Raw genomic sequence first — 25,806 nt, 5'->3', positions numbered from 1 at the left:
TCTTAAACTGGGCTGGTCCTAAATGATGTATCATTGTCTCGTGATTACAGCAAGAGAAGGCGCTGCCAAGCACGTCCGTTTATCAATATCTGCATATGGAAAGCTGGTTTAGCATAAGTTTAGCTAAACTAAAAGAGTTACAACTATGTATGAGATTTCTTGATTTGTTCTACAAGTACTAGTGGGTCATTGGATTTATCAGGTTCATAATCATGATGCTTTAGGACAGGTGATAAGCTAGAGGCTTCTATTTTCTGTAATTTTCATTGCCTTTTGATCAGTAATATATTTTTCACTTTTTCTTTGCCATTCATTTGACGTTGATTTCTTTTAAATAGGTGTAGATACAATCTCTTTAAGAAGTTTCCTTTCAAATGATTCTTTTTTTCAGGCAAAAGGAACCCATAGCTTTCTCCTTACAGTTGTGTGGTACCATTTAGCAGACCCAGCAGTCATAATAAAAAATAAGAATAGTTTACTTACCCACTTGCCGAAGCTGGGATAGTCGTGTTCTGGATCAAAAAGGTGTTGGTGCAGCTGGTATTCTCTACTGAACTCTGCTGTGTCTGGTGTGTTTTCTAGACACCCATCGTCAGCTGCAAAAAGCAATTAGAAAGCATTAACTGCTTACCAACTTGCAAAGTGCACTATGAGCAACTCATATTTAGTTGCAACATTTCTTAAATTCAGTTATGCAATACAAACTTTAAAAAAAACCTGGGATACTGGAAATGCTACACAGCTTTTCTCTGGAAGGACTCAGTCAGGGTATTTTTAATTTTTGTAAAAATCTTTTTAAATTCAACCCATTGGAAGCTTGAAAGTTAAATATTTCTTTTCCAATTCCACTCCTCTTTCCACCGCCCACCACCACACTCCATCACTCCCAATCAAGGGCACAGACTAATTTTGTTTAGACAGAACACTGCGCTCTCCCAACTCTTAAAAAAATCCCCAGTGTTAAAGAGATGCCTGTGCAGTTTATCAACTACCACAGGAACTTTCTCTAGAGTCAAACTGGTTTTGGTGAAGAGATTTCAACAATTCTGTTTGGGAAGCCCATGGCAGAATGCCTATGTTAGCCCAGGTAGAATCTGCTTTAATAAGCAGCTACCTGAATGGAGCTACATTTCTGGTTAGCCACTCTGTTCAGGGGAACTGCAGATCTTTAACATGGCACTTATCCCCTATTTCAATGCAGTTTGAGGCTGAAGTTTGCATAGCAAAGGCAATTCTGCAGTTCAATTAACAGTTTGACGTGTCCAGCAACTTCATTTGAGATACAATGGACAATTCCTGAAGCTGCATCTCAGAACATCAGCAGGATTGATATTCAGAAAACCTGTCTGATAGGTTTGTCAGCAGGTTGTATTGCTGTTTGAACTTGGTGTCATCACAAGAGAACAACTGGACTTTGTAGGGGCCATTTTCCACCTACAGCTGTTATGATATCTCTATTTTAGATACTTAAATGGCACCCATCATCAAAGTAGCTGAGCACTTCACAATCTGTAATTTATGTATCCTCAAAACACCTCTTTGAGGAAGGGAAGAGCTGTTGTCCCCTAATAATACAGGGAACTGAGCCACAGAGACACTAAATGACTTGCCCAAGGTCACACATGAAGTCTGTGGCAGAGCTCTAGAATCCTAGACTAGCTCCTTGATGACAGCTCCTCCCCAAGAGAGGAGGACGGCCCTCAGTATTACAGACGCATAAGTGCTATTTTCAAACAACTTCTAAGACAAAAACTAGCAGTAGAGACAGAAACGGACTTGAGGAAGGCCTTGAAACCTTTTATGATCCAACACAATCCTTCTCGAATACAACTGTGTTGAAACATAATGACCCAGATGAAGGACAGTGCATGGAGCTTCTTCTGCCACTTGTTCAGAGATTTGAAAAGGCATTTCTGTTATCTATTGACCTAGGTGCTTATGACCTGTTTATGGCACTAGATAAAGAGGTAAACTAGCAGTAGTTGAATTGGCAAATAAAAAAGCTAATAACATTGGTGCAGAACCAATAACTTTTGAGATGAGAGGACACAATTAATGAAGATTTTTGTTAACTTGTCTTCCATGCCTCAAGAAGGGTCATTTCAGAATAGCAGCCCTGCCAAGTACAAAGACACCAAAGCCGCTTACATACATTACAGGTCTACAGAGACAAAGAGCCAATAGGAAGCATGACTGGAATAGACATCTATGCTGTCTCTCTGAGGTGAAATCCTGGCTCTATTGATATTAATGGCAAAACTCCTGTTGACTTCACTGGGGCCAGAATATCACTCCTAATAAATAAATCTTTAGCCTAGAATCCAGCAGGAAATGAGAGAAAGTAATTCTCTTAAAGTGGTACACTCTCGTTGAATATAAATAAAATTATTCATAATTTCATTTTTTTAAATTAAGAAAAAAATCAATTGTTTCAAAATCCTTGTTGTAAAACACTGAAGGTCTGATACTGATCTTAACTGGCTCACTGATTTCCAGGGAGTTTCTGAGTTACCTCAGTAAGAGATCAGAATCAGGCCCTGAACTATTCTTTTATTTTTATGTCTGTGTGTGTGTATTGTCCATTGTTTGAAAAACTCACTCATTTTTGTAAAGAACTGCTGCAAAAGTTCATCATGACGTTATAACTATGAACTTGCAAATCCTGGTGTGGGATGCAGCAGGCAGCATAAGATTGCTGTGCTTCAGTAGAGGTCTGAGCAGAGGCTACATGTGGTGCAATTAAGTTTAAGCACAAGGCACCATCCTGCTTACTGTGATAAGTCTCAAGCAGATTGTGCTTCTGCTCCCTTACTCTCAAGAGTCTAAAGAGACATATGTTCAGTCTACATCTTACTAATGAAATGCTCAGCTACTCAATCCCCATTCTGGCCTATTAAGAGTAAACTAGACTCGGCCATGCAGCAGCACCCATTAATGCAAACACTCCTCACTTGGGCTGTGCAGGAAAAGTCCAATATGGCACATACTGTAAAACACTTATGATAGATGTCACCAGGTAGTGCTGTTGCAGAGTTTTCCAAATTCTTTTTCTTGTGTTCAGTCTTGGGAAGACAAGCAGTGTTGTTAGGTTCTGGGCTATGCAAAGTTCTGTTTAGAGACAATTTCTGCATGGAGGAAGCTGTGCAAATAGCTAGAGTAATTTACTGTCTGCTTTAGTCTCGGATTAGCATCAATTCATAAAGACAGTAGCTCCCTGAGAACCGGGCTCTGATGTTGGACTGAGATTCCTGCAAGAAGGGATTTCCCTGCATGATGTTTGACCTCTTCTGTTCTAGGACTGGGGTGTGTGTGTGTGTGTGTGTGTGTGTGTGTGTGTGTACACACACACACACACACACACACACACACACACACACACACACACACACACACACACACACACACACACACACACACACACACACACCATATATATATAAAAAAGAAGTTCCACTTAGTATATACTCAGACTCTGCAATCACTGATTTCTTCTCTAATGGATAGCCAACCTGCCATGCCCTGGACATCTGCTACCACTTGGCTGCTATTGGGAAAAGGAGCAACAATATAATAATTATGGACAAAGGTAAGATTAATCTTTAGGCACAATAGGTGCTAGGGCTCCTGGTTCAGGAATAATGTCTTTGCTTGATGATATCACAGTGATGCTATCGTGCAGAGGCCAGAGTCTGTGAGGAGCATAAGACTGTATGCTCCACTGGAGGAATGAAGAAGCCCTGACCTAGCAGGGGCAAGAGTCCTAACTCCTACTACTCATAGTAGAGGTCTCCAGCTTTGGTAAGTACCTTTGGTAAGAGGGCAGCCCACCACTGCCACTTCCGGTTCTTCGGGGGGGTCTGGGGAGGGACAAGGCTCTAGACAACTGCTTTGATTTTTTTGTCAAGATGGGACTTGCCTTCTGCCTCCCTCCTGACTACTGTTCTTGCCATCACTGCAGCTCTTTAGATGGGCCAACAGGAATGGAGACTATTACCACTGCCTGGAGGGGAAGGGACCTCCAACCTATTGCTGGAGCCTACAGCCTACTTCCCTCCTCCCCAGCCCACTGTTGTTGCAGGCATCAGTGAGCACGTCTACACAGTTTTTTAAAACCCACGGGAGCAAGTCTCAGAGCCCGGATCTATGGACTGGGATTGCAGGGTTCATACTACAGTGCTAAAAACAGCAGTGCAGACACTCTGGGTTTGCATTGGAGCTAAGGCTCTGAAGCCCATTCCCTTCCCTGGGTTTCAGAGCCTAAGCTCCAGCCTGAGCCTGAACACTGACACTGCTGCTTTTAGCACCATAGTGTGAAGCTGAGTCTGTAGAGCCAGGCTCAGAGACATGCTGACATGGGTTTTATAATGCAATGTAGATGTGCTCAGTGTTAGGGATAAGCCCAGAGAGAAAGGGGGCCCCAGCCACCGCTGCTATTCCTCACCTCCTTGCGAGAAACCCTCCTGAACTACCACTGTGCCCCTCATCCTAACTCCCACCCAAGCACAGAAATCATTTGTAACTTGCCCTCTGCCACCACCCCACACCTGAGCTGTGTAGGGTACTGCTCCTCAACCATTCCCGAGTAGAGGGCTGTGCGTGGGTGACCCAACACTATCACCTCAAGCCGGGGATGGGGCTGTAGCAGGGCTGTGGTGGCCCTGTCTCAGGGCCCCAGATTGCCTTAATCCAGCACTGATGGATACCAGCGTTACTGTATAAACAATAACTTGGAAAGATTTGTTTTCCACTAAACAAATCCACAAACCTCAATGAGGAAGTTCTCTAGTAATTTCTTTGCTTAATATAGTTTTAACAGTCACCACTTGGACACAGACTTGAGTTTCCACTTAAGGCTCTGAAAACCATCCTACTGAGATACTAGTAGATATAATCTCCACTCAGAATGTATCCATGAAAGAACATTTCAGAGTCAGCAGCACTTTTCCAGGAATGTTCTCAATTCTCATATTTGGATGCATCATCTTATGCAAAATCATGGTTATTTAGCTAAGAAAAAGAATAGAAGGGAGTCTTTTAAACATCATTCCATTGAAGTCCCAATTTTAATCTTGCTCTTCTAACCACTAGCAGAAGATCTGAGGGGTAAATATACAGAAGACAAAATTTGCCTGCAGTGGGGAAAAATATAATCTACACCCGTCGGACAAAATGTTCATTGAACTGAATATGAATGTAAGATACTATTTCAAAGAGAAGCAGTCACCATACTTTTTGCCTCTCTCGACATAGCAGCAATCGGGAGCTCTTCATACATTTCATATAAAGTTATCATTAGGGCTGTTTGGAAATTTTCAGAATTTTGACAAAAAATGGGGAAAAAATTGCAAATATTTTTATGAAAAATATTTTTTCTTTTCTGAACAGCTCTACAGCTAGTCAGAACATTTAGTTAAAAGATTAAGGATAATTGTGTTACTGTATCTCATCCAAATACCATTACTAAATACTACACAGAAAACTTTTCTCAATTATGAAAGTACATCTAAGTTCAGAAATTTAAAATATGGTTTAAATGATATAGTACTCACTCCCGTTACAGCCCATTCAGCTCCCATTGCAAACAACCAGATTTTAGTCACTGATTTCAGTGCTGGAACCCTGTGCGCGCACCACAGCTGAATCTGTCCCTTAGTAAACTACAAACTCACATGAATTGTGCCCAGGGTATCTGAAAGGATCAGCTAAAGCTCTAGGATGAAGACCACTTTGCTTTTCTGGCACAATGGAATTTTCTACAATGAGGGTAAAGCTCATGCAGGAAACAGAGCTTTCTTGGGAGCCAGCCCAAGACTGTGGAACGAACATCCCCAGAAACTAAGAACTATCACTACCTCACTACCACCTATGGTAAGTGCAGACCTTGCTTTCTCTAACATCAAGCAGTGTGCATGTTTGTGAGTCTGTGTGTGGGCAAACAAACTCCAAAACAAAAACATTCCTCTGCTTATACTTAAGGCTGCGATTTAGTCACGGAGGTCATAGAAGTCACAGATTCTGTGACTTCCAAAGACCTCTGTGACTTCAGCCAGCCCGGCCATGGGCAGCAGCGGGGTCTCCCGCAGTTCCCAGCTGCCACGAGCAGCAGGGGGAGCGCCCGGAGTTTGGAGCCACCAGCGGAGGGGAACCCTGGAGCTTCCAGCCTACCCGCAGCTCCCCAGGTTCTTCATTATATCATGGATATTTTTAGTAAAAGTCAGACAGGTCACGGGCTTCCGTGAATTTTTTATTATTCCTCATGACCTGTCCATGACTTTTACTAAAAATATTTGTGACAAAATCTTAGCCTTACTTATACTTCCCCCACAGTGGAGAGGCTGAGAGAACAAACGTGATTTGGCCCCGCTGTCTCTCTGTCATGACCTGTTGGAGGCAGTGGCAGAGGTGGACAAAGAGGGGGATGGAGATACTTGCAGGTAGGGACAAGGCTCCCCAGAGGGCTTGCCCTGCTTGTTGCCCCGGCTCCACATCGAGTACCACCACCTGGGCTTGGCCCTCCTGGCGCTAGTCTCACACTTCGCCCAGGTGCAGTTCCACCTCTGCCAGGTGGTGCAGGCCAAGCCCTCGGAGCAGCAGTGGCACCTGCGCAACCCTGATGACTTTGCCTTCCATGGTTGCCTGGCTGCGCCAGGGATGGGCTCAGGGGAGCCCAAGCGAGTGGCACCAGGTGGAAGCTGGGGTTTGTAACTCCCGCAGGGTGCAGCTCTGGGACAGGGGAGCCCCATCATTGCAACTCCCCCACAGGGCCTCCAAGGGTCTCTGAGATGGGGCCAGCTTTAAGGTGCAGGGGCTCATCACCCCCACCCTTCCTTGGGGATTGAAGGAATGGGGGTGGGGTAATCCAGCTCTTATTGGAGGGTGACGGATTCTGCTGCCTACTTAATATCAAACCAATTACAAAGTAAGAGTTTAGATCCTGCACAACCCCCAGTTGACCACTCACCTGCACCTCACACACCCCTGCCCCAAGGCCCCCTGCACTTCTGTCCTGAAGGCCCCCTTAACTTGCAGTACCACTACACCTCTGCCTTGATGGTACCTGTAAACACACCTACACCTGCCTGTCATGACGGAGGGTTGGCTGGGCCAAATTTGAATGGCATTGTGACCCCATGCACCACACTTCTCACTACTGTAAGGAGTTGGAAAGTGCTCAGATACTATGATGACGAGCATGGTATAAAGAACCTATATAGAATAGAATAGAATAGAATAACCTGTTTTTCCAATAGGGCAGGGATTTGGAGGGTCAGGATAGCCTTGATCTTCACTGAAATCCTTTGGTATATTATCTCCTGTCAACTCAGCCACAATATTTGGGATATTGCCATAAGGACCCAAGTGCTGAAGACCTTCATGAGCACCACCTAATGAAGACAGATTTATGCACATAATATTACAAGGTTAAAAGTAAGATTTTGCTTTAGTTTTTCCAAGAAATCCAGGCCCAGGTTTTCAAAAAGAGAGCCTCATTCAGGCTCCAAACCCCACTTTTAGCACTTCTTCAGCACTTTTGAAAATTGGGCCACTTAGTTAGATCCTAAAAATGGATTAGGAAGCCTAACTTCAGGCATTCATATTTGAAAACCTTGGTCCACGTTTTTTATAAATACATAAGAGATAGGTAGGAAAATACTGAAACAAATATTTAATGTTAGAGACAATAGTGGAACTTTTACCATACTGTAATCTTCAGCTGCAAATGATATCATTCATGACAGTGAACAGTAATCATGTTGCAGGACAGAATTGTCCCAAGAAGACAAAGTTAAAAAAGAAATAGCATTGTGTGTACAGTTTGAAGATAAATTCATAAATTCAGTTGTATGAAAGGAACTCAGATGTTATAGTAAAGCTGGTTATATACACTATAACCTAAAATATATTTGTGCCTCTAAATAATTCTTAAAGCTGAATTTAAGTGCTTTCCTAAAGTAATAGAAATAAAAGTGAGTAATAGCCCAAATTGTTAACAGAAAATATGTCTCATCCCCTGAGAATGAGGAGTTTAAAAGGGGCAGCCCTGTGCCTTAACCCACCCTTTTGCACGGTGCAGGCTGAGGCAGCCAAGCTAATGGCTGGTGCCTCCTTGTGGTGGATGTCCAGTGCAGGTACTCCATAGGAAAGGTATACAGCGACCAGATATATGGCTTGGAAAAGGGACTTAAAAAGAGGTGTTCGGTAAAGGAGTGAACGGGGGGTGGTTGGGGACTCCTATGATTGGTACAGCAGGCAACCAACCTTAACCCACCTATGAGGGGGTAGGAGTAGATGGCGAGGTCCCAGCAATGGATTTGCTAGCGGGACCTGGATGGAAAAAGAGGGGGAGCTGGTAAAAGCCCCCCAGGTAATTATGGAATAAACATGGGGTTACCTGCACTGTACACTTTTATCTGCCGGATAGTCCCAGACAGCTAATAATAAAGTTGCGGCCTGATTAAATTTATGTCAAATGTCTCCTGTCCTTCTTTCGGTATAGCCAGACAACTACAGAACCACATAATCAATGTGTGTTTGTACATCCATGTATGCTGTTTGGTTCACAATGGGACAATCTTGCAGATAAAAGCATATCTATACTTGTACATGGTACAGACCTTTTGGCACCGAAGCTCTGTCCATAAAGGAAACAGAGGTATTTAGCAGGCTCCAGTGTGCTAAATATATATAACACGTTTAAACGTACTGCCAAACATTCCCTTGATTGAGTACAATGCAATCTTTAATATTAATATAAAGGATTGTTGCCTTTCAGTGTCAGTAGTCAGGATTTTTTTCTTCTTTCCAAAAGATTTTCAGATAATTGCACCTGTTCTAATACCATATTTTTGCACACTTGAGTGATTTACTCATGTTTGCAAAGTTAATTTCTTTTAAACCATGATAAATAGCATATCCAGCAATGACTGAAGTGGTCAAAATGAAGTGCTGTGAGTGTACCAGACAGATATTTTATGTACAGTAATTCACAACCTTCATTAATTTGAGCACAGTAATATTGTTGATTTTGATAAACACTTTATGGTTACATACAATGGAGCTACAGAGTCACAGTAATGTGATATAAACATATACACTATCATCCAGGAAAGATAGTATAAGACTGCTCTCTTGAACCTGGTACTGACCAGGAGTTAAAACAAAGGAAAATAGACTAAATATCAGAAAACCACTGCTTATTGGCAAGATCTATTATACTTCCAAGGGAAGCAGTGGAAGCACCATTGTTTGACTCATTGGACTGGACAAAGCGCTAGAAAAATATGCTATAAACCATAGGGAATAATCTGGTACTAACAGAGGGATGCACCAGATGAATGTTTAGGTCTTTTCCATCTCTAATTTCTGTGGACTGGTTTTTACCACAGCCCTTTAAACAGTCAGAATAAGTCAGATCTGCTTGCTTGTATTTCATTTTCTTCTGCAGGATGAGCAAGCAGAGCATTGCTTTAGGTGCCCTGGGTAGAGGTTTCTATATATTTATATTTAAAGTCAATTTCAAATACTGCATACATGCAGCTAGCTGCTGAGACTGGTATTTGTTTGTGTGCAGCCTGGATTGCTACAAAAGAAATGCAATTTTGGGAGTAAATCTATTTCCCTGCTGCTGCCATCAGTGCAGCTAACGCTGGTCAGAAAATTTCAGCAAAAACTAAACTGATTGAAAACAGAAAAAAAAATTACACAATTTCACCCCATTTTCCCAAAGAACTAATTGCAACACACTTGCAGGGAGGACAGAATAATGACCCTGCTCTGAAAACAACCACAAAGTGCAGCAATTTCCCCACTATGATATTGAATGCCCTCCTTGATACCACATGGCAGCAACAATTTCAGTTAGCCTGTCTTGTTTAAATCTTGCTCTAGTTGCTGCTGCCCATCTACCAGTAGCACAACCCAACTGAATCTGCATGCTTAGGAGCAATGACCCCTGTCAATTACAAACAGGGAACACTTCCCTCAGCTGAGTCAATTTAACAAAACAAGTGAGCAGCAGACTTCCATCATCTGCACTTAAACCTAAAATTAATGTAGAATTTTTAAAGACAAATACAGGGGATTATTTTAAAAAAGAGGTGGTTTGGCCAGTGTTAGAAAAGAAAGAACAAACAATAAAAAAGATCATGAATACCAGTGGTGAGTAAATATCCCAGATGAATCCCAGATCCCACATGAAAGCCCTTTAAAACCTTCACTCCCAAACTCATGTTATCCACTCTAATTTTTGTGTGTGGTTTTAAACACGGCAGGGCAGATTCTTGAATGTATCCAAGCTCTGCACATATGCAGTGAGAAGGGGGATTGTCAGGGTGCTGCAGCTCCGTGGTCCTGAGCCTCTCAGCCCCAGTGCAAATTAGAGCCACCGGGGAACAATTCTAATTTACACACTGATGTAAGGTCCCTAGGGAACTTTATGTTAGTCAAAGATCAGGTGTGTCAGAAGTCTGCTCGGTCATGCCTCCTCCCCACAATCTCCCACACCTTATTAGGGATGGGAGGTGACAGGGAAGGAGGCAGCTATGCTGGAGAAGAGTTTCCTGTACGAGGGAAATTCTTTTCTAGCCATTTCTGACTGTTTTAGGTTCAAGTAGAGGTGCAAAGAGGATCTACCACATTAGAGAATCTGATCTTGCGTGTATCATAATAAATAAATAAATAACGATAGCTGAGACAAATGGCTTGGTCGCTATCCCACTGGTTTCAATATACCCCTTGCAAGCTGTTTTAAGGATCAGGAGTGGCTCTCCTAGACTCTCTTTTCTCTGTGAGGATTTTATCTGGCCTGACTGGTTTTTCTCTCTCTGGTGTGCTGGTAGGCATGCTCTTAGAAGGAACAACAAATGAGGACAAGAGTGATCTAGTGGATATATAGTGTACTTGTACTTTCAGAATGCCTTTGACAAGGTCCCTCATCGAAGGCTCTTAAGCAAACTAACCACTCCTGGGATAAGAGGGAAGGTCCTCTCATAAATCCGTAGCTAGTTAAAAGATAGGAAACAAAGGGTAGGAATAAATTGTCAGTTTTCACAGTGGAAAGAGCCCTTAAGGATCCATACCGGGCCCAGTGCTGTTCAACATATTCATAAATGATCTGGAAAAAGGGGTAAATAGTGAGGTGGTAAAATTTGCAGACAATACAAAATTACTCAAGATAGCTAGGTCCAAAGCTGGCTGTGAAGAATGATAAAGGGATCTCACAAAACTGGGTGACTGGGCAACAAAATGGCAGATGAAATTAAATATTGATAAATGCAAAGTAATGCACATTGGAAAACATAATCCCAACTATACATGCAAAATGATGGGGTCTAAATTAGCTGCTACCACTCAGGAAAGAGAGCGAGGAGTCTTCCCTGAAAACATCTGCTCAATGTGCAGCAGCAGTCAAAAAAGCTAACAGAATGATAGGAAGCACTAGGAAAGGGATAGATAAGACAAAAAAATATCATAATGCCACTATATAAAGCCATGGTATGCCCACATCTTGAATGCTGTGTACAGTTCTGGTCACCCCATCTCAAAATGATGAGTGGTATCGAACAGCTTTCATATGAGGAGAGATTAAAAGAACTGGGAATGTTCATCTTAGAAAAGAGATGACTAAAGGGGGATATGATAGAGGTCTATAAAATTATGAATGATGTGGAGAAAGTGACTAAGTGTTATTTACCTCTTCACATAACACAAGAACCAGGGGTCACCCTGTGAAATTAATAGGTAGAAGGTTTAAAATAAATGTAAGGAAGTTTTTCTTCACACAGTGCACAGTCAACCTGTGGAACTCATGGCCAGGGGATGTTGTGAAGGCTAAAAGTAAAGTGGGTTCAAAGAAGAATTAGATACATTAATGGAGGATAGATCAACCAATGGCTATTAGCCAAGATGGTCAGGGAAGAAACCTCATGCTCTGGGTGTCCCTAAATTTCTGAATGCCAAAAGCTGGCACTGGATGTGTGTGGTTAGAAACATCAACCTTAATCCCTAGTATTTTGGAATATACAGTAGTGCCTAATCTGCATCATCTGTGCCCCTTGTGGAAGCAGGAAAGAAAGAGAGGGTTTAAGTGTAGCCATTTTAATTTGTTAGAAACAGAGCAACTGTTATGCTAAGTCTTAGCCTAATATCGCGGGACCTGTAGAAGCAGGGCTCACGTCAGAAGCGAGTGGGAAAACAGCAGCGCAGAGTCAGCGTGACCTAGCCTTGAGATAACGATGTTTTGAGAAGTGAAAGAGAGAAAATGCTGGATTACACAGGATATAATATAAACAAAATGTAGTTGTTTTCAATTAATGCATGCCACAAAAGAGTATAAATGCTTGTGTGATATTGCTTGTATTTCGGAGAAACTGAGGCAGAGATGCTGTCTGTCAGCTGCATCATCTGTGCCCCTTAACTTACATAGTACCCCCACCAGATTCTTTCCCTCTGGAGGATATAAGCTTCTTTTAACACACAAATAAGATGGAATGCTACTGTTCTAAATCAGTACCTTCCTAATGTAATTCAGTAAGAACTGTGACTATTTCACACAATTTCTACCCTTTTGAAACAGAGATCAGCAATACAATTGGAACATCAGCCAACTAATGGATTTTATATATGATAGAATGATCATTAGTATTTCTTACAAATATAGCAATGTGGGGGGAGAATGAACATGAATGAAAACCAGACATAAAAGGTATAAAATCCTGCAATGCACACCCAAGGGCTTAATTTGCTCATGAGAGAGTCCGATATTACAACAACGTCAGCAGGGATAAGCCATCCTATAAAGAACATTGATCCCTCAACAGCTCCCTTTGTTACATTTCATTTACTTCTGCCTGTCTCTTCAAGAATTGATACATTACTTATGTAGTGGTTCGCCAAATCCCATTCAAATAAGTCCTTTTACTTTGAGGCATGATCATCTACTACAGAGATACTTACTTCTAACCCCTAAAGCATTCCAGACAGATTTTTAAAATGATTTTGTGGATAGTATTGAATCTATAGAGGTATGTTCATGTAATCCTATCACACAAAAACCCCACTCTGTTTATGACCTGCTGTTAAACAGCAGCTGCCACTTTGTCTTCTAGGTTCCCATGATCTTGGGCAAGTCACTTAGCCTCTTTATAGCAGTTTCCTCATTTGAAAATAGGAATAACAATACTTTCCTACCTCACAGAGTGTTTTGGGAGGATAGACTCACTGATGGTTGTAGAGCACTTTGAGATCCTTGGATGGAAGGTGCTATCTATCTAGAGACAAAATATGATTTAACTGAATAACTTCAGTGTTCGTGTCGTGCTCTCCATCAGTACCTGGCTCAGGCCGGGGAAGCTAATGATCCACCCAGCAGACCAAATTCAATGATGAATCCTGGTCACGTGCCACCTGAGGCATGTTGCGCATACACTAAGAAGAAGACTGAATTAAGTAATGAATTCTCATTAATCAGTTCTTGCCACATTCTGTGAGGTAATCAGTGTTGACTCCGTTTTATAAATGGCAAAATTGAAGCAAAGAGGTTAAGGGCCACATTTTCTTAAATGGTTTCTAATTTTGGGTGCCTAGTTCAGACATAAAGGCCTGATTTTCAGAAGCATGAGCACTGGCAGTTCTCTGAATATCAGGCCCTGGCTGTCTTAAGTTGAGCATCTGAAAAGAGAAGACGACAAAATTAGGAGTCACTTCTGAAAATTTTCACTTACGTGACTTGCCCAAGGCCAAAGAGGATCAGCAGAAATGGCTGATCAGTAGTTCTTGGCTCTGCTCCTCCAGGTCTCAAACCACAAGAACAGGTCTTGCCTGTAATAAATGTATTACGCCCAGATCCTCAAAGGTATTTAGGCATCTAACTCTCCCTGTAGTTCACATTTGGATATTGCATAGGTCTCACTAAGAAGTCCTACTATAATTTTTCTCTGTCTCTCTTTCCACTTGGGTTGTCCAAGATAGCCAAGGAATTTGAGTGTCTAGTGATGTTACATCCCACTGGGAGTTAGGCGCCTAAATACCTGGGACTCAGTTCCTTATTTTCCCATGATCTCATTATTCCCCAGTATGCATGAATGCAGGTATAATTTATTTTAATGCAAATTTTTCCAAGTGTCATGAGCCTTGTCACATATCAAGAGAAAGGGGATGTACATTCTACCCATAATCCACAGTGAATCGCTCAGTGTCATCTGGCTCCTAACTTTTAATAGCTGCCATGTTAAAACATGTACAACATGTAACATCACTAGACAATCAAATTCCTTGGCTACCTTGGCCAACCCAATTGGAAAGAGATACAGAGAAAAAATATTGTAGGTATTTTTAGTGAGACCTATATAATATCCAGATGTTAACTCCAGTACCTATTTTTATGGATAAAAAGCACATAATACCCCCTTTTCAATTTTTGTGCCAAAGCTTTGGTATCCTAAATCCCACACCCATATTGAATTGATAACTTCACTTACTCTGTATCCTCAGAAATTTGTATAAAATGGAAAGGAGAGAACAATGTCTCAGAGAAAGTTGGGCTTTTTTAAAAAAGTGAACAAAGCCCTAGCACACTGACAAAACATCATGTATGCTTTAACAAAATCAGTCCTACTATGATTGCAATTTTATGTCATATATGCAGCAGAAATCTCTCAACAAAGAGTAGATACAATAACCCAAATCCCAAACTGTGACGTGGTCTCTTTGCACCACGTTGACAGTGCAAAGTGGCCCTAAAGCAGTATAACTAGCTGTGGGAGGTCCATCCCAATACAATGACATAATGTCGCCGAATCCTACATCACCTCCCCCAGCTGCTAGCATAGGGAATGTCACTAGAGCAAAGAGGACACAGCTATAATATCCAGCTGATCTCCAGCTGTCATGTTCCCATGACCTTTGGGGCCATATTCAGCAGATGTAACCTAAAGGCTACTCTGAGTTACAGCAGAGGACCAGCACACAGACAGCCCAGATCAGAGGAAAATGCAAAGATCACTTTTGCATTAGTCTTAACAAACCTGTCCATGAACAATATTTTTGGTCATTTTCTAGTAAGAAAGCAATATTGTCCATGTATGAGAAAAATAAGTCTTATGGTTAAGGCACAGGTCAGGCAAACTGGCACTGTCTGTCTCAGTCTTCCCATCTTCAAAATGTACAACAAAGAGTAGGGCCGGCTCCAGGCACCAGCTTAACAAGCAGGTGCTTGGGACAGCCAAGGGAGAGGGGCAGCACCTGCGGCAATTCGGGGGCGGCAGGTCCCTCACTCCCTCTAGGAGCGAAGGACCTGCCGCTGAACTGCTGCCGCCGCCGATCGCAGCTTTTTTTTTTTTTTTCCCCAATTGCCGCCGCTGATCGCGACTTTTTTTTTTTTTTTTTGCTTGGGGAGGCAGAAATGCTGGAGCCAGCCCTGACAAAGAGTACTTCCCACTGTTCCCAGTGTGGGGAAAGATTAATTCATTAATATTGGAAAAGTGCTTTGAGATCTGGTATTACTGAAGGGTAAAGGATTCTTTTTCCTATAATTATTAATGTATAATATTAATCTGCATAGCCTATTTGTATACTTGTTTCAGAAGATAAGATTTCCTGCAAGGTACTACGTGACAAATTTAAAGGATGTTATGTTAGATATTGATGTTGTATGTTAGATATTGAGCCATCACGCATTCAACAAAAGCTTCTACCCTCAAAGGGTTGTTCAGTGGGTTATGTGACATGAGTTTGGTTGTCTTAAGCTTGAGATCAGTGGACAGATATCCACATCCCCCTCCCTTGCCTCAACACCCTCCCCCAAACAAACAAAAAACCCCTAGGTCAGTAGTCTCTGAAGGAAGAGCAAAAGACTTAGTCATCAATGGAAACATAACTATGTTCTTATCCCTGCAAAGTGGTCAGGTCAGACAGTGGAGAAGCTTTCACTTCTGCAGCTTGTGCTGTATCAGTTTTGTGGATCAAAGTCTTCAGTCTTATAGGGCTTAGCACCTCTCATCTGTACTACATTCACTCAAAAAATTCTTTAGAGGACAGAAAAGAAAATATCTATTGCTTAACATTTTGTTGTAAATGTGATTTGGCAGAATAGGAGGGAGAGTGCTTCCCTAATGAAAAAGAAATCAAGAGGAGACAATTGTTTCAAAATTAAAATAAGACTTCAGTTGTTCTTATTACTGTGAATGGGAAGCTATAAACTGCTCCAGCTAAGCTGCTGGTGCCCCCATGTGCATAAATGTGGTTTTACTGCTCTCCTATGTGTGATAAGATAATTAGTCTTAAACGTTGATTCATTTGTACATAACGCCAGAACTCCAATATTTTAAAAAATCTTTAATCCTAAGAGTTTGCATGAATTTTACAGCTGTACCACCAAAACACAGAGGTATTTCCGTGGAGACTGCATTGTCTCTTAGGTTGTAGACAGGGAAAATGTCTTACTCTATGTTCTGGATAGCACTAAGCATACAATAATGTTTTTTGAAATGCTGGGGAGGTTTCCTATGTCCATATGTCATGCTTTAGATAAATGATAATATAATGTTGTTTTGTTCAAACCTGATTAATTCGTTTAAATTATTATGCATTAATTCAGACAGGATACCATTATTCTCCTCGTGCTGTATTTCCTCAAGTTCAGAGAGCGTTCATTGCATAATACTTCAGTAATCAATTAAAATAGTTATTAAAAAAGCTAAATAAGACTTTCCTTTATTTTTTTCCACTTGCTTTCAAGTTTTTTCCTTAGCATACAACCCTGCTACTGCGTAAGAAGATAAGGTAGCAAGGAGAGTTAATGGTAAGACTGAAAATGCCTGAGTGTTTATTTAATGTGGGATTATTATGCTATTACGGATTCAGAGCACATCTGCAAAGAAAATCTGCTTGGTGGACTGCAAAGAACGTGTGGCTTCCTAGAAAGTTTAAAAGGTAACATAGAATTTTGATTTATTATACTACCGCTGCACTTATCCCATCACTATCATACAGGATCCATATGGCTTCTACCAGAAGTTAGCATGCAGTACACCATCTGCTCACTGATACATGTATGCTCTCTGAGTTAGATTTCTAAATTTTGCTCAAATTTACCCCAGTGGAATTTGCTGTTTCCACCATGTTAATGCAGCTTTCAAAAGTCTGCTACAGCAACATCTTAGTCTATATAATAAGATTCCAAGATTGTCATTCTGTCTGTGTGTCACTCAGAAGCCTTTAATGTCTGTTAACTCAGTGTGAAGCAATGAAAACAGCTAGAAGCAAGGCCGAGAGCTCTTTTTGTTTAGAATATCACCAGGTCCAATCATCACTGGGATTCTCAGTGGGTAGGGTGACCAGACAGCAAATGTGAAAAATTGGGACAGGGGGTGGTGGGTAATAGGAGCCTGTATAAGAAAAAGACCCAAAAATCAGGACTGTCCCTATAAAATTGGGACATCTGGTCACCTTATCAGTGTGTTACCTATGTTATAGAGTAAGTCCTCCTGAGATGCCAGACTTCCACTACACTCTGATGCGGTCATTGGTTTCCCATGACACCCTTCCTGCTGGGGGCAGAGAAAAAGAAGTGCAAGACAGGGCAGTAGCAGGCTGCAGCTACACAGAGCAGTAGGGAGTCTGTTACCTCATTGCTGTACATAGTTCCCTGTCATAACAAAGGGCTTATCTTAACACCACTCTGCTCATCAGTATGATACTACATGGCACCAGGCACACGAGAGGGCACAGTGTGCTGGAAGACCCAATGAGAGGTAACAGTGAAATGGCTGCTACAGAGCCCATGCAACTGCACATCACTCCCCCATAAGCCCTGAGAATCAGGGCGAATGCTGAATATGCCTGGAAACAACAATTTGAACTGTATATGAAGGCCACAGGGGCAAATACCCAGGAGGATGAGCAAAAGAATCCGCTGCTCTTAACAGTGGCAGGCACAAAAGCCCTAGGTGTGTTCTGTGAAGGTGGTAGGGAAGAGAGAGGAAAGCTTCACAGAAATATGAAAATGTTGAGGCTCATTATGTCCCTAGAAAAAATGTTACTTCAGAAAAATGCATGTTGAGGAAGAGAACACAGATAGAAGGAGAAACAATACGAGAGTTTGTCACAGACTTAATATTAGAAAGTTTGTCCTGTAATTATTGAATATTAAAAGAATCTCTCATTAATGACCAGATTGTCTTGAGATGTAACAATAAAAATATGTTAACGGTTACTAAGGGAGATGTCTAGTTACCTGACACTAGAAAGGGCATGCAGCCGAACAAAAACAAAAAAAACACCTAAAAAACTTGGATAAAGAAACAAAGTGTATGACCAGGGCCAGCCGTAGGGAAAATGGCACCCTGGGCGAACTTGTATTTTGGCACCCCTGGACCCCGTGAGCACACACACACCCATCGCCCCTAGCCCCCCACAGCTCCCCAACCCATCACCTCTGGGCCCTGCTGCCTCCCCCAGTGCTTAATTTGTATTGAAAGAGGTGCCAGGGCTCAGCCCCAGCATAAATTAAGCACTGGCTGGGCGGCCAGACAGCAGTGGCTGCTGGGTGGGCACCCAGCTCCAGGGCCGGCTCCAGGCACCAGCATTCCAAGCAGGTGCTTGGGGCGGCAATCTGCAAGGGGCGGCAGTCCGTGTGTTTTTGCCGCCCAAAGCAGCGCACCAAATTGCCGCCGCAGACGGCGGGGGCAGTCCGTGTGCCGTTAGGGCGGCACGCGCATTTTTGTGGCGGCGGCAATTCGGCGGCAGCTTCTATGTTCAGCTGCCCACCGCGGCAATTCGGCGGCTTCTGTCTTCCGTCTGAAGACAGAAGCTGCTGCCGCCGCCGCAGAAACGCGCGTGCCGCCCTAACAGCACATGGACTGCCCCCGCCGTCCCCGGCGACAATTTGGCGCCCTGCTTGGAGCGGCAAAAACAGTAGAGCCGGCCCTGCCCAGCTCTAAAGGCAACGCCACTACCAGCAACAGCACAGAAGTAAGAGTGGCTTCTGTGCTGCTGCTGTGCTTGTAGTGCCTGGTGCTCAGCCTGCAAATCAAGGCAGACTTTGCGCTGTCACACGGGGCTGCATCTTGCCAGAGCCCAAAGCCCTTCCGCAGCCCTCTGGCCATTCCTGGCTCACTAGGGGTGCCATTTCAGATTTGCGTGTGTGTGCACAACTTTAACTGTGATTCCAGGGGCTACTTTGGCACCCGAAAACTAGGTGTTTTGCAGTTAACAACTTGGAAATTAGTTGACAAAAAATACTGTATCTAATTCCTATAGAAAGAGAGGAAAAAATATATGCAAACACCAATTAAAGCCATATTTTCAGTTTATATGTAAGTTTAGAACAGTCAAGAAATAATACAGCAAGATATTCCCAATCGCAAGCCTTGAAGTATCAGTTCTGGAGCTTTAACACAGATATCAGAAACTAGGGCTGTCGACTAATCGCAATTAGCTCACACAATTAACTAAAAAAAAATTAATCGCGATTAATCGCAGTTTTAATTGCACTGTTAAACAATAGAATACCAATTGAAATTTATTAAATATTTTGGATGTTTTTCTACATTTGCAAATATATTGTATTCTGTGTTGTAATTGAAATCAAAGTGTGTATTATTTTTATTACAAATATTTGCACTGTAAAAATGATAAACAAAAGAAATAGTATTTTTCTATTCACCAAGTACTGCAGTGCAATCTCTTTGTTCTGAAAGTGCAACTTACAAATGTAGATTTTTTTGTTTGTTACATAACTGCATTCAAAAACAAAACAATGTAAAACTTCAGAGCCTACAAGTCCACTCAATCCTACTTCTTGTTCAGCCAATTGCTAAGACAAACAAGTTTGTTTACATTTCTGGGAGATAATGCTGTCTGTTTCTTATTTACAATGTCACCAGAAAGTGAGAACAGGCATTTGCATGGCACTTTCGTAGCAAGCACTGCAAGGTATTTACATGCCGGATATGCTAAACATTCGTATGGCACAAGCCAAAATTTTCAACAAATTAGATGCATCAGCAGAATTCTGGCAGATCCCCTTAAACACTGGAGCTCCAAGAGCTGCACTTTCAACACACCATTTGGCAACTACAAAAGGCAGTCTTAGGAAGCAGTAATACTTTTGGCTCCAGAAGTATTTCACTGTACAATGAGTCAGATGCTAGAGGGTCTATCAGGAGTGAAAGTGTACACTGATGACATAGTATCAGAGGGGTAGCCGTGTTAGTCTGGATCTGTAAAACGCAACAGAGAGTCCTGTGGCACCTTTAAGACTAACAGATGTATTGGAGCATAAGCTTTCGTGGGTGAATGCCGAATGCATCCGACGAAGTGGGCATTCACCCACGAAAGCTTATGCTCCAATACATCTGTTAGTCTTAAAGGTACCACAGGACTCTCTGTTGCTTTTTACAGATGACATAATAATTTGGGGGCAACACTGCCATTGAGCATCAGGAATGACTGAGGAGAGTAATGGAAATTGGGAGGGCTAATAATCTTAAACTGAGTAAGGCCAAATATCAATTTTAAATAAGGGGAAAAAATACTTGAGAGAGGGATTGACCTCAAAAGGAATTTTGCCTGATAAATCAAAGATTCAGAGAATACTGAACATACTGAGACCTGAAGATAAAAAGGGAATTTAAAGGCATGGCATGTTGAATTAGGTCAGCAAGTTCATACCTAAGTATTCAGCTTGCACAACTCACCTAAGACATCTCCTCCACATCATCACCGAATGGGCATGAATGCCAGAGCATGAAAGAGAGTTCATTAATTCAAAGCACATTATGACATCAGCTCCAGTGTTGAAATATTTTAACCCATTGAAAGACATCAAACTTTCTACAGATGCCTCAAAAGGAGGGCTGGGAGCAGTATTATTTCAGTGTCATGGAACTGACTGGTTGCCAGCCTTGTATGCATCTAGGGCTATGAGAAGCCGTAGAGATGAAGTGCACACAAATTGGAAAAAAAAAAAAAAAAAAAAAAAAAAAGATACTAGGTCAAAACAGAAACTGATCACCAACGACTGACTGCCACACACACACACGACTTGCAGAAATACTATCCAGGATACACAAAACACGAACGTATAACGTGACCCTGGAGTTCCATCCTGGAAGTCACTTAATAATGGCATATACAGTCTCAAGACCATATGTTCCATCTCATAATGCACAGCCTGATGAACTCGAACAAGCAGTAAACGTACAAATGAACATGATAAAAGGGTTATGTGCTGTATCTCCAAGCATAAAGGGATGAACTGGACACAGAAACAGCTAAAGATGAAAAGCTGCAAGCTGTGATACAAGCTATACGTAAAGGAGAGGGGGGAAAATATCAACACTTCCCATCTGCCCATTCCCACTATAAAAATGAGCTTTCAGTGATCTCAGGATTGCTTTTGAGGGGACAGATCACAGTTCCCACAGTGATGAGCAGGAAAATATTGGAATGAATGCACCAAAAGAACATGGAATGGCCAAATTAAAAAGGAGAGCTAGAAAAGTTATATTCTAGTCACAGATGAATAGCGACATTAAAGAAGTGTTGAGCTGGGGGCGGGGGAACAGATCAGAAGTACAGAGATTCCCAGCAGAAAGAACCAATGATACCACATTAACAACTTGCAACTCCATGGGACAAAGTCAGAAATGACATGTTCCACCTGGGAAGACATAATCACCTCCTTATAATGGACTACTTTATCCATTTCCCAGAAGTAGTCACACTTGAAGATGTCACAGCAGCAACAGTTGTCAGGCACATTAAATCTGTATTGCATGTCATGGAATTCCAAGAACAGTAATAACTGACAACGTTCCACAGTTCAAGAATAGGGATTTCCTGGACTTTGCTAAAATGTACAACTTTCATCATGAGACATCTAGTCCCAGATTCCTCAAACCAATGGATTTAGCTCAGTGTATCCCAAACTTAGGACGCCGCTTGTGTAGGGAAAGCCCCTGGCGGGCTGGGCCGGTTTGTGTACCTGCCGTGTCCGCAGGTCCGGCCGATCGCGGCTCCCACTGGCCGCGGTTTGCTGCTCCAGGCCAATGGGAGCTGCGGGAAGCGGCTACCAGTACATCCCTCGGCCCGCGCCACTTCCAGCAGCTCCCATTGGCCTGGAGCAGCAAACCGCGGCCAGTGGGAGCCGCGATCGGCCGGACCTGCGGACACGGCAGGTACACAAACCGGCCCAGCCCGCCAGGGGCTTTCCCTACACAAGCGGCATCCCAAGTTTGGGAAACACTGGATTAGCTGAATGTGGAGTATATATAGAGAAGAACTTGCTCAAAAAAAAAAAAAAAGCCTTGAATGCAAGTGAAGATCCATATTTAGCACTACTCAACTATACAGCTACACCTGCTGAACTGTGAAAAGTCATCCACTGCACTACTCTGCAACATATGTATAAATACTCAAATACCAGATATGGGACAAAAACAAAGGATGACTAAGGAGTCTGTGATAGTGATGAAAAGACTGGGACAGTACAAACAGACAAAATATTACAAGAAAGGAGAAAGACCTCTTTCACAGTTAAAAAACAAAGACTGAGTGAGACTTCGTCAAGATGGGTGCTGGCCACTCAAAGCTACAGTGATCAAAGAGGAGTCACCTTGCTCAAACTCTGTGACCACAGATGAAAGCAAAATCTTATAAAGAAATTGTAAACATCTTCTTAAAAACACCTGACAACTTGGCCAAGATAAGTGAAGTAAGAGAAGACGTACAAGTTGAAAACAATTCACAAACTGACCCTGTTACTGACAATGAGTCTGAACTGTCTGCTACAGACAAGGACTCCCCTAAAAGGGTTTGCAGTACAGCAGATCAGAAAGGTTGCTGAAATGCCCTAAGAGACTGATCAATATATGTTAAGGTTGTGCTAAAGCAACCTGAAGGGTTGTTAAATTAGTTATTGTATTTGTTATAGTTTGTTAGTTTAAGTTAATACTGTTTTAGTTCAATCAGCAATTTAGAAAGGGATCTAAAGAAGAGAAGATGTGCTGTTGAATAAGTTCTCTGGGAAGTGTAGAGATGCCACACTTCCTGCACACTCTTCATGCAGTCTTTAGGGTTTCCTGTGACATGCTCCCTGTTGGGACCAGAAACAAAAAAGCCCAGTTTCAGGGCAGTCGTAGGCTGCAGCTACACAGAGGAGTAGACAGTTTGTTATCTCATTCTGTAAATAGTTCCTGTTCATAATAAAGAGTTTATATAAGAGTCTTTTCATCATAAATATACTACATTGCCATCCAATTTATAAGTTCGCAGCCATTTTGAGGTTATAAATTTTTCACCTGTGCAGTGTACAGCTACAGTAAGGCATATAACTATGCCATGCCAAGAGTCCTATACTACTGTGAAACCAGAGGTAACGCAACCAATCACCAGCCTTTATCTACACCTAATTTGCATGCAACAATTTCATTGGTTGTATGAGAGAGACTGCACAGATGGTGGATTACTTGGACCACCTGTCACACTCATGTAACAGCACAGGGTTTCAGCTACTCATCCATGATAATGTTCGTGCTATACTGAACTCCCTGCCCAACATTTTCTGCACTCTTAGCCGAACCTATTTTAACTGATTAATTAGGTGTTTTTCACTGGAGATAACACAAGGCCTTTAGAGATTCACAGAGCAAAACAAATAAGATACAAATATAGAAATGTATGTAATGATTTAAATCAAGAAAGGGATTTACTTCTCAATTCTGGGAATATATATTCTATTATGCTAATATATACCAAACCACTTTTTCTAGGTAGTAAGGAAAGACTTGACATGCTGATACATATGTTCTCATATGTCTATTTTAAAAGAGAGTTGCTTTTGGTGTATGTGGACTTTTACATGAGCAGGACAGTAACTGCAGTTGTCTATTGTCAAATTAGCTCTGAATCTTTTAACTTAAAAAAAATATTCCTAGTTACTCCTACCTCCCTCCACCAAAGTGACAAGTTTTTTCAGGGAGATTCTAGTGCACTTGTCCCCCTTTTCTTCCACAATTAGGATATGTACACACTACAGCTTAAGTCGGTATAACTTACACTGCTCAGGGATGTGAATAAGCCCTTACCCCCAACCCCAAGCGACATAAGTTACACTGACCTAAGAGCTGGTGGTGTCGGCAGGAAAACTGGAGTAATAAGTCAATGGGAGAGCTCTCTCCTGTTGGCTTAGAGCGCCTGCACTAGCTATCCCGCTGTAAACTCTGTAATGTAGCCATAGCCTAAGTCTATGCTGTCTTCCTCAGTTCCTTAAGCACAACCATTGAGCTGCTGGCTAAGAAAAAGTAGGGACTAAAAGGAGGACTCTCTTGCAGGGGACTGCATAATCTTCCAGTATTTTTTCCCTTACATCATCTTGCTTTATGAACTTCACAGCCTTTTTTAACCATAACATTTTTGTTATGTTAAAAGGGTTATCAAAGCCCTTATTTGGATTTAAAAGATTATCAAAATAAACACTCAGCGGTTTGCTAACATTTGTTTACTATATAACAGCCACTACAATCCTGCCTCTAAAGTGGCCAATTAAATTGCTTTATAGAACCAGTGTAGCTACATTGGTGCAAAAGGTTAGCAAGTAACAGATTGCTACTTTGCTGTGGTGATCCGTAAGCATAGGAATTTCCTTTCCCAGGAGTGTCTCAGCCCCTCCTTCACCACACTTAAACAATATCAAAAAACATTTATACTTATTTTTTTGGTTGGTTGGTTGGTTTTTTTTGTTCATTCGTTTTGTTTTGTTACAGGTCTTGTTCCTTTAATATTAAACTTTTCCTCTTTATATTCAGGTGCCTCTCCCCCATTTATCTACAGGTGGGTTGTTTTTTTTAAACTGTTTAGATTGCTGTTGGTCATGATTGTCCAGCAATGGTAACTGGGAACTCATAGGAGAGCTCTTTAGGATATTCACTATGTATTCTAAAAATTCACCTACATACTATAATTTCCCCCACAGCTCAGTCAAAAGCCATTGATTGACCAGGCAAGTCATAGCAATTTTTTTTTTAATTAAGGCTGCCTTAATTGCATCATTTTGAAAACAAACTAAGATCCTGTAATAGAACTGAGAGAAGATTGGAATTTCTGTCCTGAAGGAAATTCTGGTATTTCAACATTTGTTTTCATCCCAAAATGGGACAAAAAGTCAAAATATCAAAAAAAAAATTGTGGAATTAAAAGATCTGGAAAATTTAAATTCAGATATGTCAAAATGTTTTGTTTTGAGTCGATTTGATATTAAAGCATATCTGCCTAAGGTGCCATGGTGGTCATGGGAGTTGTGGTTTGAGTGCCTTATGGCCTCATTTCTCACTATGAGACAGGCTTCCTGCTTGAAATACATTTCCCATTTAGCTTTGTCTGCAAAATGTCAGCTGGCTAGCTGACTGACTGACGTTACTCAGAAGTTTGGAATGTCAGAAGTAAATTGACAATGATGGATTAGCTGGCAGACTGCAAGAGAAATGGTCAAAGGTGCGAATTTTTACATGGATAGTGTGTGTGTGTGTGTGTGTGTGTGTGTGTGTGTGTGTGTGTGTGTGTGTGTGTGTGTGTGTGTGTAAAAAAATATATATCTACTCCTATCTGAAAATGGAGTACTACAAATCAGTAGTAGTCTTGATTTAAATAAGAATCAATATTAACACAAAATTAGCATACATATATTAGTGTCCGTTCAGTGACTGAATAAATAAAATTTCCTAGGGTGCATGACAGTGCATTGTGTTATCTGCCAAGCTATTTGGTCAGTCTTCTGTTGTCATTACTTCTTCCTTTGAAGTATAGTTC

At 41.7% G+C, this 25,806-nt stretch overlaps 1 protein-coding gene across 1 annotated transcript in view; it reads right to left on the bottom strand.

Annotated features, from left to right (window-relative positions):
• The window catches only part of SCG5 (secretogranin V), a 40,766-nt gene that overhangs the window by 7,841 nt on the left and 7,119 nt on the right, over window positions 1-25,806 (bottom strand). The window contains exons 3-4 of the mRNA XM_065403778.1: window positions 7,236-7,385; window positions 484-596 (exon numbers count right to left, since the gene is read on the bottom strand). Of these exons, the coding sequence (XP_065259850.1) occupies window positions 484-596; window positions 7,236-7,385 (263 nt within the window). The remainder of the gene's footprint in view (window positions 1-483; window positions 597-7,235; window positions 7,386-25,806) is intronic.

Source organism: Emys orbicularis, chromosome 4, assembly GCF_028017835.1.
Source record: "Emys orbicularis isolate rEmyOrb1 chromosome 4, rEmyOrb1.hap1, whole genome shotgun sequence".
NCBI lineage: Eukaryota > Metazoa > Chordata > Testudines > Emydidae > Emys > Emys orbicularis.
Note: the sequence above shows the minus strand (reverse complement) of the source record. Positions and strands in the feature narration are given on the sequence as shown.